This window comes from Cottoperca gobio, chromosome 1 (genome assembly GCF_900634415.1).
Source record: "Cottoperca gobio chromosome 1, fCotGob3.1, whole genome shotgun sequence".
NCBI lineage: Eukaryota > Metazoa > Chordata > Actinopteri > Perciformes > Bovichtidae > Cottoperca > Cottoperca gobio.
The window spans coordinates 22,926,923-22,940,255 of record NC_041355.1 but is presented as its reverse complement, the minus strand read 5'-3'; the positions used below and the strand labels follow the sequence as shown (position 1 = coordinate 22,940,255).

General features: G+C 41.9%; 1 protein-coding gene across 1 annotated transcript; it reads left to right on the top strand.

The window, feature by feature from the left end:
- Positions 1-821: 821 nt before the first annotated feature.
- On the top strand, positions 822-13,159 carry LOC115010517 (phosphatidylinositol 5-phosphate 4-kinase type-2 beta). The gene is made up of 10 exons (XM_029435120.1): positions 822-1,516; positions 4,777-4,874; positions 6,114-6,210; positions 6,302-6,454; positions 6,785-6,931; positions 8,005-8,043; positions 8,458-8,571; positions 9,419-9,680; positions 10,013-10,116; positions 11,968-13,159. Exons 1-10 carry the CDS (start codon positions 1,373-1,375, stop codon positions 12,046-12,048), a joined length of 1,239 nt encoding a protein of 412 aa, XP_029290980.1. The 5' UTR covers positions 822-1,372; the 3' UTR covers positions 12,049-13,159.
- The last annotated feature ends 174 nt before the right edge of the window (positions 13,160-13,333 follow it).

Genomic DNA, 13,333 nt, shown 5'->3' with positions numbered 1-13,333 from the left:
GGTAAAGGAGAATTACATTGTGTGTGGCTCATGTATCCTTCTGCGTTCAGGCTTTTTTTAACCTGAATATTGTGAATATCTCACTGAAATTAGAATAATTACCTCACATTTATTTGTACACAAAACTGTGATGGTTTCTTGTGATCAGATTGTGTGACCCGTAAGGCACTTGAGCTACTTTGCCCATAGTTCCATAGTTTAAACCATGGAGACACTGATTTTTATCTGTTTTCAAAGTGGCGGTAAAATCTAAACAGCTCAGATGTATGACCCTATCCATATACTACAGATAGAAACAGAAGCTCAGTAGTACATGGATATGTCTTTAAATCACTATGACCTCACCTGTTTAATAGTGACACAGAATGTGACAGGTCACAGATTTCAGTACAACACCTGTTATAACCAGGGCCCTACCTACACCTGAGGAGACTGAAGTCATGTCTCCTGGTTGAGGTTGAGTTTGGGCATTTCAGCAACCTGGGGGGACTGTTTTTAGACTATATAGATCTTCCCCACTAGAAATGTCTTCCATGTGGTGTGGACAAGGCTTTCAAACAGCACTCACACCTTCATGTTGGTATGATAAAAATATTTAATTATATAAAATTATTTTAAACCAGTAATATAATGTATGCTATTGGCTAATATTTGTGTACGTTTACTTAAGCAATATTGTGAATGCAGGACTTTTACTTGTTATTTGTATACTGTATTGCCACTTTTACTCAAGTAAAACATCTGAATGTTTCCACCAATGGTCCTCAGACTGTATATATAAGGCTACAGCCCACCTCTCCGCCTTGTCCTGTGGGTAATCAGGTCCCGGTCCAGGGTGTGGGAACCCCTGTAGTTACTACCGGCGGCCTGCTGGGGGCGCTGTTGACTGTAAAGTGCAACATAGACGCCATCTTGAGGAGACCCCGACCTCAGCGTTGGTTTATTACTGACAACAATCTCAGGCGCATCATGATGGGATTACTCACTAACAAGTAAAACAGCATCACATCAGCTCTGTGTTGCACACGTTAAAGGGAAAGGAGAGGAGCTGTCCGGCGAGTGTTCACCTCTCCAGGTTGTTATTTTTTAAAGAGAGAGGCTGCGCTGTAGCCTGATGGCCGGCTAGCTGCTCTCTGGACTCCACCGCGGCCTGCTCGGGAGGAGGAAGGGTGGTGACGGCGCAAAATGCTCTACCGCTGACTCCCAACAAGACAGTTATCCTACTCAGAGACTCGCTGCGAGTTGGACGACGAGCATGATGCACTTCTAGATTTTTTTAAACGCTCTTAACTTTCCAAATTTGTTGTTGTGTGTAGAGGCTGTGAACGACAGTGAGTGCCGTCTTGCGTACCCTGAATTCCCAGCCTGAGACATGTCATCCAACTGCACCAGCGCAGCGCCTGTCAGCGCTAGCAAAACCAAGACGAAAAAGAAGCATTTTATAGGACAGAAAGTGAAATTATTTCGTGCAAGTGAGCCCATTCTCAGCGTTTTAATGTGGGGTGTCAACCATACGGTAAGTACATCTCAAATGTCTCGTTGTCGCTAGTAAGCGGTTTGTTTATGCTGCTGTTTTGATTTAGCTAGCCTGCTAGCTTAATAGCCAGCTGCCCTCATCTGTCAAGCCAGCCTTGATGCTTTCACTCGGCCACGTAATTTGTCTATTTCATGGATGTTCGCCAAGTATTTAGTATTAAGCTTGGATAGACATCTGCTGGCTGACTCTGTACTGAGCTGGTGGTTGTCAGACAGTTTGTAGCTAACTGCTGATGCCTTGAAAGCTAGCGGTCTGCTGTGCCCGGAGCGTGCGTTTTGCAGGGATTTTAAAGTGTGATTTTTAAACTCTGTAGCTGTGGAATGATTATCCGAAAATGAGCATGTTTGCAGGGCAGGTTGTGCATTTTCCCTCAAAGCCTAGCGTTACTAATCTGCCTTCATAAATCATGGATGTTGAAGTGTTTTGGAGCCAAGTCGTGAGCTGCGGCTGCTGTAGTGCAGGCATGGAGTGGGAGGGGTGTGACCGTGACAGGCAGGCAGCCGGAGCAGCAGGTTACACAGATTTTCAGCCCCACAGCTGCAGACAGCAGCCAGCCTATTGTTTCAATAAACCTGCTCTGTGCGTGCATTTTCAGCTCCAATGCTCGGTGCATGCATCCAACTGCTGCAGTTTATTCCATCACATAATTTTCCTATAAATAGAACCGACAATATATCACATTCACTTTTGGCCGAGACTGCTATGAAAAGCACAGCGAGGTGCAGATTCGACACCAGTGATAGATGGAGTGGGTTTGCACCACTAGTTTACTCTTGCTCAATGTGCAATACACCTAGTACCTGTTCAATCACACATCCACTTTGGCACAGTTTGATCGATTCTTTAAAACGCAAAAACTCCATGGTGCAGAACTTTTTGATCGGCTCTGAATGAGAGATGTTCTCGTCATCGTGAGTCACTCCGTACACAGTCGGGTGTAATTAGTTTTGGTAATTTTAAGTACATTATTGTCGGATTGTTACTGTTGTGATGAAATGTCAGCATTGGGTAGTAAACTGACTCTTCTTCCAAACATAAATGTTGTCAGTAATTGATTGTAACCTGTACAGTCTATGGTTGCAGCTCATATGTCACCTGCCAAAACAGCAGATGGTGACGGCAGCCACAGCTGTGACGGTGGGAATGCCTTTGTGTGTCTGATTTCTGCAAGACATAACATATGAACCTCACCAGCTAGCCTGTTAAATGAAATGACAATATCATGCATGCAACCAAGGAATTAAGGAGGCAGCTAATGATATGGTCATCACTGCAGCATCTCTTTTCAGTGGGTGAACTTTGGCAGTGGGCGTGTGGGTGCAGCACACAGGCCTGCTGATGATTTGAGGTGTGGGCGGGAAGCCGATTCAAGACATCAAACAGACTTCTCATCAAAGTCCTCTTCTTCCAGTCAGGAGTTATATGCATCTTTAATGAATCTGGTTGTGAATGATGCAAGATGACTTCACTTCCACACAGCCTCAGTTAGTGTTCAGACGATGTACCGACTGCACCACCTGTTTGATGCTGTTAATCTATCAGAATCATTTTTTTAATGTCACGTTAGAAAATAATTTCCCACTCAAGATTATCGGTGCTTCAAGTTAAAGAAGTGTTTGCATTTTACTGCAATGCTCTTTCAGCAGTAAGCCCATTCAGCATATTCAACGACACCACTATAATAACAGTCTGGAGTAGAGGACACACTGTTGTGTTCAGATAGAAACTCAATAACTGCATGTTTTCATACTTCTTAATGTGATACCTCACTTTTTTACTTGTTTTTTTTATTTTACGGCACACATGTGAGTTCATGTAATAAACAGACCTGCACTCGGGAGCTACCTGACTTGAGAGTTTCCGTTTTGAAAACTTCAAAATTAAACTCATAATTGTACAATTGCAGTGTGGAAAGTTGTCTATGGATATAAATAAGATTGTTTTGTTGTTATTGATATTATGAATGTGGATGAACATTCTTGGTATGACATGATATTTGAGTCAGGTTGGCTGTTATGAACTCATTTGTCTCCTTCATGTTGTACCGAGCAGCTGTTGCACTGGCGCTTATTTTCACTGCATTAACATTAATGCACCATCAGGAGTTTGAGTTGAAGCCTAGAAAGAAAAGAACGTGTATTAAATGACCAATCAGCACTGCCAGGACTGTGCACTGCCCCTTTAATGCCTTTTTAGTTGATCCATCCGTTGTTACAGTGGAAACAAAACGCTTATCGTGACCATGGTTACAGTGATTAGCTTATTGTGATCTAAAAGCTTGGGACAGAATCATTCCTATACAAATGCCGTTTAAATAATTTGCTTATCGTTATCAAGTAGTCTGCTTAATTTGCGGACTTTTCAGACATGACAACATGTATAAAACATTGTTTTGTTTTAGCTACAGTTTATTTTCAGGCCTGTTGAAGCTGTAGTTTAGTGGCACTGCTGATGTTACTGTATTCTTAGTACTGTTGGGATATAGCCTGGTTATACTACAGTTAACTATATTTTATATATTTTACTGTACTGTATAGTGCATTTGAATTATACTCAGTTAGTAATCTGCAATAGAAATAAAGAAAAAGAGTTTTAATAATCTTCCGTTTATAGTGATCACCATGAGCCGGACCGATGTGATCGCTGTAAGAGGTTGGGCTCCTCCCTGGGGTAGTGGTATCTCTACAATCCCCACAGTTTCCCCTGTATGGCTGTTTACTTGACAATCTACAAGGAGTTTCTTCTGAAGTCCATCAGCCTCTGGATGTGTTTCAGCTGATCAGATCAGAGATGGGGGGTCTCAGCAGCAGTCGCCTGCTCTTTGGTCCCAGAGTTAATGACTTAGGTCGTAAGCACTCGCAGAGATTTGGCACAACGTGTTTGAAACTGACAGTACATATTGTTTTTGAACACAGAGGTGTTGGACAGGTATTCACAGCTCTGTTGTACTGAATAGCTTGGGCAGATGGAGTAAATGAGATGTTTATACATATTCTTCTCAATGATACCTTTTAGATATGATGTTGAAAGCTCATGATTTGTTTGAGTGGAAGTGCACAACAGTAGAGTACCTTGTGTAGGAGTCTTTTTTTAAGCATCATTTCAAACTGTGCCTGTATTTGAATTGCAGAAGTCAATATTGCTGCTCTGATGTCTTGTATTCTGTAAATACTCATGCATTCTGTTAGTGTGTGTATCTGCTTCAGGCTGATCTCTTCTCTCTCTCACTTCTCCTCCAGATTAACGAGTTAAGTAATGTGCCTGTACCAGTAATGCTGATGCCAGATGACTTTAAAGCCTACAGTAAGATCAAAGTGGACAACCACCTATTTAACAAGTAGGTACATTACAGTTTATGCACTGTCAGCGCACAATCTGTAATACACGTGCAAACAAAGGGGTCAACCCGCCACCAGAGTTCAAAGCACCTGCTGGAACTCCAACATGACTGACGGATGTTTTTATTAAGTGGTCGCTTTCCAGCTCAAATTACACATCAAAACCCATCACAATACAAACTTAGACTTGCTCTGAATGGTCTAACGTGACTTAACCGAGCAGCTTAGCAAAACAAATCATCCTCATGACAAAGTATTGGACTGAAGCAGGGTGCTGTTTCTTTAAGCCCGTAAGGCTGAGAACAGCATGTGATCATTTCAGAGCCCAAGGCACATCTGTGTAATAGGCATGCTGTTGAATCAGCATCTTGATGTGCCACACCAACAGGTGGATGGATACCTTGCCAAAGGAGAAGTGCTCACTAACAGATTTAAACAAATGTGAGACCAATATTTGAGAGAAATAAACCTTTTGTGCGCATAGAAAATGTAAAAATGAGGAAAAATGGGAGCAAAAACAAAAGTGGTGCATTTATATTTTTGCTCAGTGTATCAGAGCTTGTTATGATTTAGAAAGCGGTTCTCTTTGACACGGTTGATGATCGTGTAGATGTATAGTGATGCACCTACAGTGTAGACTCCTGTTGGCTGAAATGTGAAATGCAAAAACATTTTCTTTGCATTATTATCATATTTTGGTTGGTGATGTTGTTCACTAGTCTGAGATCATACATCTCTTTGCATTTCTTTACTTGAACAACATTTTATATGATAACTGCCAACAGTCCCTAAATAGAAAGAGTCAAAATATGTCCACATATGTACGTTCCATAAAGTATCTGTTTACTGGTGAGATATGTGCACATCTGGCTTTAGTAGGGAATGGAAATAATATCAGGGCTGTCCCTCACATGTCACAAAACTTGTTTGCCAAACTAAATTGAAATGAAGTATTGATATTAGGGGTTACTTTAATATTTGATATTCAAACGGGGAGCATCTGAAGTTATGTTCTCAGGTAGAACTGATGCATTTGAAAGTTGAGCTCAAAGCTCTAAATGTCAACTCTGAACTGTTTTACTGTCTGTGCAGGAAAACACAAAAGCAGAAATACATCCGACACTCGGGAAGCAAACATTTAGCAAACATCCGTCAGTCTTCTTCCTCATTTTCAGTGGTGCACCTGCAGCTCCTGTTCGTTGTACTGACTGTGTGGGACTCTGTCTTTTCCTTGTCAGAGAAAACCTGCCTAGTCGCTTTAAGTTCAAAGAGTACTGTCCCATGGTGTTCAGAAACCTGAGGGAGAGGTTCTGCATCGACGACCAGGACTACCAGGTAAGTCACATACAAACAAACTGTGACCAGTTAAATGAAAACAATTTCTTGGGAAGTTTAAAATTTCTGTTTTGACGCTTTCTTTCGGCAGAACTCTCTGACGAGGAGCGCCCCGCTCAACAGCGACTCCCAGGGTCGCTTCGGCAACCGCTTCCTGTCCAGCTATGACCACCGCTTTGTAATTAAAACCGTGTCCAGCGAGGACATCGCTGAGATGCACAACATCCTAAAGAAATATCACCAGGTAGAAGCCCCTCGTACCACCACACGGGACACAGCTGCTTCCATATCTGTGTTTAAATGTTGCTTTTGAGTAGTGGTGCTTTCATACAGTATTTCATCTAAATGTATACATAGATGGAGTAAAGGAAAGAAATGTAGGAGCATCGGCCTGTGAAGATAATTTAAGATCTGCTTGCTTTATTTGAAAGTCCCTCATGCATGTAAATGATGCACAAGTGTTGAGACGATGTGACTGTAGAGCAGAGCCGTGTCTACTTTTAATCAGTTTTCATATTACTTACTCCCACACTTTCCGCTCCACTCTCTGCTCTCCTCCCCTGATTGTCTCCAGTTTATAGTGGAGTGTCATGGCAACACGCTGCTCCCTCAGTTCCTGGGCATGTACAGGCTAACGGTGGACGGGGTGGAGACATACATGGTGGTGACCCGGAATGTATTCAGCCATCGCCTCACTGTACACCGCAAATACGACCTGAAGGTAAAACATGTCGGGTTACTGCAACACACACACACTCACACTCACACTCACACTCACACTCACACTCACACTCACACTCACACTCACACACTCACACTCACTGTATACTATAAGCACAGACTTCAATCACACATTGGTGCCACCACATCCGCCTCCCCCTCTACACCTGTTTCCACTCTTTGAACGGACGATTAACAAGAGAAGTAATTTGAAAACGTATTTACATTATGGATTTCTTTGAAGCAATGTATGACATGTAAAAACACTCCAAGGAAAGAAAAGATGAACAAGGAATAATGAGAAAAAGAGCAGAGCATAACATTAAATAATGGAATTGTGGATAAACGTGTGTGAGCTCTCTGATAACCAGAGAACCATGCCGTGATGTTTATTGAAGATATAGGTGGGCATTAAATATTACTTAACTTGAGTTGTTGTTGTGTCCCGAATGGTTGGTCACTCTGGGTAATCAAACCATTCTATAACACTATGATGAAGGTTAACATGTAGGAGGAAATGATTCAAACTATCACCACACACCCCACATTACATCAAAGTCAAACTTCCTCCTTTGCTTTTCATGTAATGATAAAAACAAATGCATAAATGATTCAAAGCATGTACATTCTACTACTTTAATATCTGCGAAGTAGCTTAAGAGAAGTCTTCCAGCAATAAACTATGTTTCAACCTAGTCTTGTTTTCTGTCGGGAGGAAGAAAATGGGCACGTTGATCAATTTCTAAAGATAAATAAAAAAGGGAAAGGTTCATGGTCTCCTGGTATAATTAGCAGGAGATTGCAAATCCAGCTCATCAATTAAGATTTCTCAGAGTGTGCTGAATATCAGAGTGCACAGTTTCCCTAGCTGTAGTAACACAGTAAACTAACTGCTTCTTTACTCCCCCAAAAGTCTCCTTCAAAGCACAAGCCTTCTCTCCTGCCAAGTATCCCCTGGAGAAAACAACCGTCCCGTCCCAATACTAACAGTTGAAAGACACAATGTGCTAACGGTGCCTCTGATGTGTCTGCTTTGGATTCATTCTATTTTTATTCTTATTTTCTCATCTTTAGGGTTCTACGGTCTCAAGGGAAGCCAGCGACAAGGAGAAGGTACGTTTCATTTCTTTGCAGTGACGGCTGCTGACATGAAGGGACAGAAATAAACGCCCTAAGCTCAGCCCAGAGGCAAACTTGTCAAATGACAGCTAAATTAAGTAAGTTTCAAGTGAGCAGATGTATTCTAGTAGTTTGCACTGAGGTCAGGGGGTCAGCGGGTAATGTGCTGTTTGTTAGTATGCACCACATGTCAGTAGACAATTATTCACTCGGAGTTGTTGGAATGGGACTTTCTGTCCTGTGAAACCGGAGATCATTGAAGACCATCAATCGTGACCTTATCTCTATGTATTTGTCATAATATGACATTTATCAGTAGTATCTGTATCTTGCAGGTGTGGCTCTGTGACCTCTAATCATTCTCATTACCAACTGCTACTGTTTGATACATGCTTCCCGTCTCGTCAGGCTAAAGAACTCCCCACTTTTAAAGACAACGACTTCCTGAATGAAGGCCAGAAGCTGCAGATAGGAGACGACAACAAGAAGTACTTTTTGGAGAAACTAAAACGGGACGTAGAGGTAAGAAACTTCCAGGTTTTAATGATCTAGTCTGCTGTAGAATTGATCCGATTCAAAGCAATACATGTGACACTTCACCATCTTTGAATTGCTCTCACACTATTAGATTTTGTTATTTGTTTTATATATTAATTCATTAGAGTAGGCTTGGGTATCGAACCTCAAACCTTTATACTTTACTAAGTATTGAAAACAGTCAACTATGATATTTTTCTATACTTTTACTTGGTGATACAGTTTCTCATGTAGACTATCATCGTACTAACTAGACCCGTTTCACACTAAAGGGTTAAACTCAGTACTCAGTTCTAGTGTCCGTATTAAACATCTCAGTTTGACCATTCTGACGATATGAAGTGTCACAATTTGACATATTCTCACCTTTCTAAAGTGATGTGAGCAACATGTTAGCAAGCAGTGGCCCGTTTACACATCCAGATAACCAGAATATTTGGTTAGATTAAAACATTTTGTGAATTTTGAAATTATTCCATCTTTCTTTTTTCAATAAATGTTGACTTTTGGACTTTACAACACTCTGGAGTTACACGTCGCAAACAATTCTTATAAAGCCACCACTGCAATCTAATTCCACAAATAGTATAATGGTAATTATGTTAATGTAGCATCATCTTTATCTGTAACTGTGCACAAACACCTGCTTTAAACTCAGTCAATGGACAAGGGGGGAAAGAAGGTGAATGTCAACGTGAGGATTGAAGCGTTGCACTATTGGGTGCAGCCGTATTTAACCCTAAAAGAAGGTTCCTCAGATCTGTATGACTGAGGAACCAGTGCAGATGTGACAACAAGGCTTTACATGGAGTGCTTTATGTGTACGTGTCAGTTCCTGGCCACCCTGAAGATCATGGACTACAGTCTCCTGGTGGGAATCCATGATGTGGATCGGGCAGAGCAGGAGGAGATGGACGTGGAGGGCGTGGGAGAGGAGGAGGAGTATGACAACGATGGGATGGGCGGAGGCGTTCTCACCGGCTCCTTCGGCACGCCTCCCGACAGTCCCGGAAACCCTCTCAACTGTGGAGGGTTCTTTGGCCCCGGGGAGTTCGACCCCTCTGTGGACGTTTACGCAATCAAGAGCCACGACTGTGAGGATCGTATGACTTCCATCTTTCTTACTGAGTGTAGCTTTAACTGAAGCCTTGGCATCTGATTAGATGATGACTCATCCGTCAAGGAAGAAGAAAATAAGGATAACAAATGAGATGCACATTCTTCATTGTCAAAATTGTTTAGTTTTACATTTACCTTAAACGTCAGGGTATCTTTATCAGCCAGAATAAGAGCCGAAGGAGTAGAATAGTGTAAGCTGCAGTCCTTGTACTACAGTAGTAGAAATGTCCCACAGAGCCCCACCGAAGCCTTTCCTTCATTCTCAGGTGAAAGTAAAAACCCTTGTGATGTGTTGTTCTCGTGTTAGGTGCTGTGAAGAAGGAAGTGTACTTCATGGCGATCATCGACATCCTCACGCACTATGACGCTAAGAAAAAAGCTGCACATGCTGCCAAAACTGTGAAACACGGGGTGAGTGTCGAGACTCCGTCATGATTCATCTATAACTTGACATCGCAGGGCCCCAAAATGTTGTTATAATATTTAAATCAATCAATAAGACATCATGTAAAATGCATTTTTAAACGAGGAATACATTATTAAGTAATTTCATCTTTATTTAATCATTATTACAACTCAACTCTGTGATATTTAATCATTCATTAAGCTTTCTTCATATTAATAGAGCTTTATTGGACTTTAATGTGTTTTCAAAACTCTTTTTTTTAAGAAGTCTGTTTTTATTTCACGGAGTCACTTTTGATGAGCGAGGGAGTTTCCACCAGTGCGCCTCTCCTTTCAGCCAATCACACGCGCCCTCAGCCTCGCAGCAGGCTAACCAGATCCATTGAGCTACAACAGCCAAACAGAGACTCTGTTCTGTCTCTGAGGAACACCTTGAGAAACATAATGCTACAGACGTACCTCTAAATTACACTGGCTCTTCACTGTAATGCTGCTAACTAGCTAGCCTGCGAAAGAGGTAACGCAGTGTTAAGCTTAATAAAAGGAGAAGCTAGTTATTGTATCATACTTGCTCATATTTATTTACAGCAGCAGCATCTAGTTGACTCAGAATAACTTAACATGAGCTTATTTCTTCAGCTCAGACTGGGAGCATGTGGTGAGACAAAAATTATAAAATTAAACCATACATAATTAACCCCAAGGAGTCGCCCGTCACGCCGGCGTGATCAGATCACGTGACCTGTTCAAGCCGGCGCCGCATATAAACAACAGTCTGGCCAACATAGCCGACTGCTTCTGTTGAAAGTACTGAAACTCTGCCAGACCCAGTGAAATAATACGATGCTATTAAGTTGATACTAAAATATTTTTGCAAATGTAGCATGTGCCCATCAGCGTGGCATCCCGCTTATTCTGCACCCCACGACCCCCCCAAACACTCTACTTTGTGTGTTGCTCTGCTGTCTGTTGTGTAAAGTCACAGAAGGAAACGGCAGCTCTCATGTTGCTGACCGCATAGAGCTACGAAAAGCTTTATCACATTTACTACTAGGTGGTCCTCAGACGGGCCCTCCATCGGTGCTTCCAGTCATCCCGGTCCTCCATGCATCTGGCTAGCTCGCCAGTATTTTCTGCTCCTGCATCTTTCCCGAGTACGTCCACGTATGTTATTGCAGGACGCCCTCGTGATCGTGCCCGTGTGTTGGCTCCCACAGCACAAGTTTGCTGGCTGGCAGCTCTTGGTGTCTCTGGCAGTGACCTTTCATAATAGTTTTTATTATTTATTCTAATTATTATTATTATTATCAGTTCACAAGGCCCCTGTGAGGGACATTTGCTCCATGAAAAACAAGAACTAATGGAAATCAAAAGTCTTTTGTATCTGGGTGTATGAGGCACTGATCCACAGTCGGTGTATTTCCTTCAGTAGATGTATATATATATATTCTATATATTCTATATTTTCACTGATCAACCTTTCCGTCAGACGGCCCTTTCCAACGGGGAAGCCTTCATCTATTATCACCTCAAAGCCTCCAGAATCCATTGACAAAAGCGGTTAGTTTGTGTTATGGTGTGATTTTGGTGAGTCGGAGATGTGTGCCTTTAAGTTGTGGAAATATTCTAAATATAGTGAACACTTAAACTGATATTGATTATCTTTAGGTGGCTTAAGTACATGTTGCCGCTGCCCCGTGCACAGCAGTACATTGCTTAGATTCTGTTCTGTCTCTCTGGGGGCTACATGCACTGACTGTGGGTAGTTCATACGGCCCCACTTTTAATGTTCTTATATTGCATGTGTGTTGCGTCATCTATCTTATTTTATGCCTCCTTTTTTGTTTTGTTTCTCAGGCGGGGGCAGAGATCTCGACGGTGAACCCGGAGCAGTACTCCAAACGATTCTACGAGTTCATGTCCAACATCTTGTCATAGACTCATCTCCCAGTCCAGCCAGTCACTTCCTGTCATAGATCTGTCAAACGCCACGCACTATTTCTCTTCTCCTTCACCTCAGTGTAGGATCCATCTCCCCCTGCCTCTCAAAGCCCATAAAAAAAAAAGAAAGAAACTACCAGAATCCTCCCACAGCCAGCACCACTCTGGCGGGAAGGATGCACCGAGCCTGTTACATTGTCCCTCTCAAACACACATCACCACCTCCCCGGCTCCCTCATCTACTGCAAGGAAAATTTGTGAAACCGCTCACTGAATTCGGAACAACATCCCGATAATCTCCCTGTTCTTTTTTTTAAATGTTCTGCCTCCCAGTCCTTGTCGTTACTCCTCACGCCAGCACGGAAACTGTCTCACTAATGCCTTGAACGAGTGTGTCAGCTTCAGCAGTTAACAGTCCGTTAGTACAGTCTCTTTGGTTTCTGTTCATGTTGTTGTTGTTGTTGTTGTTGTTGTTGTTCTTGTGATTTATTTTAGACACAAGCGTGCACACACACACACACACACACACACACACAGACACACAACTTGCACAGATGCTGAATGGTCAGATTGCATGACAACCTCTTTGAGAGTCGCCATCAGGCGTCTCTCAGTAACAACACAATGATTAAATGTACTGCTGACACATTGGAACAACAGGAGATAAACACATTAATATATAATGGTGTATTAAGTACATTAATGCAATATCATAAAAATGCATGGCTGATGTGTACATGAGACTCCACCAGTAAGTTGAAACATCAAACCACTGAACTTAGCATCTGAGTGTTATGACTAAAACGACAAAAAAACCTGAAAAAAACTTGGTGTTTGAATGTTACGTTGCCATAATGTTTTTCAATAGTTTTGACATTTTAACCGTGAGCTTGGTGGAGGTTGGTCTAAGAAAAAGAAATCACATAAAAAGGGGAATTCTGCAGCAAATACTTGTTTTATTACCATAAGGATCATTTTTATATCTTGTTTACATTAATGTAGCAACTTTGTGTTTGTATACAGTATTGTTTTGTTACCAACAGACATTAGAAAAAAAAAAGTTACTTGAAAATGATTCATTGCATATTAAAGGGAGTTTTATCTTGTTTTTGTTGTTGGGCTATGCTTTTTTCTAACACTTGTTTAATAAAAATGTTTTTATTTGTGATAACTGAGCAATCCATGGCAACGAAGGTGGTGGGGCAGGGATGGGTGAAAGCACTGTCAAAGTGGTGGTGTGTGAATGTGTGTCTGTGTGCGTGTGTATGATGGTGGGGGCGGT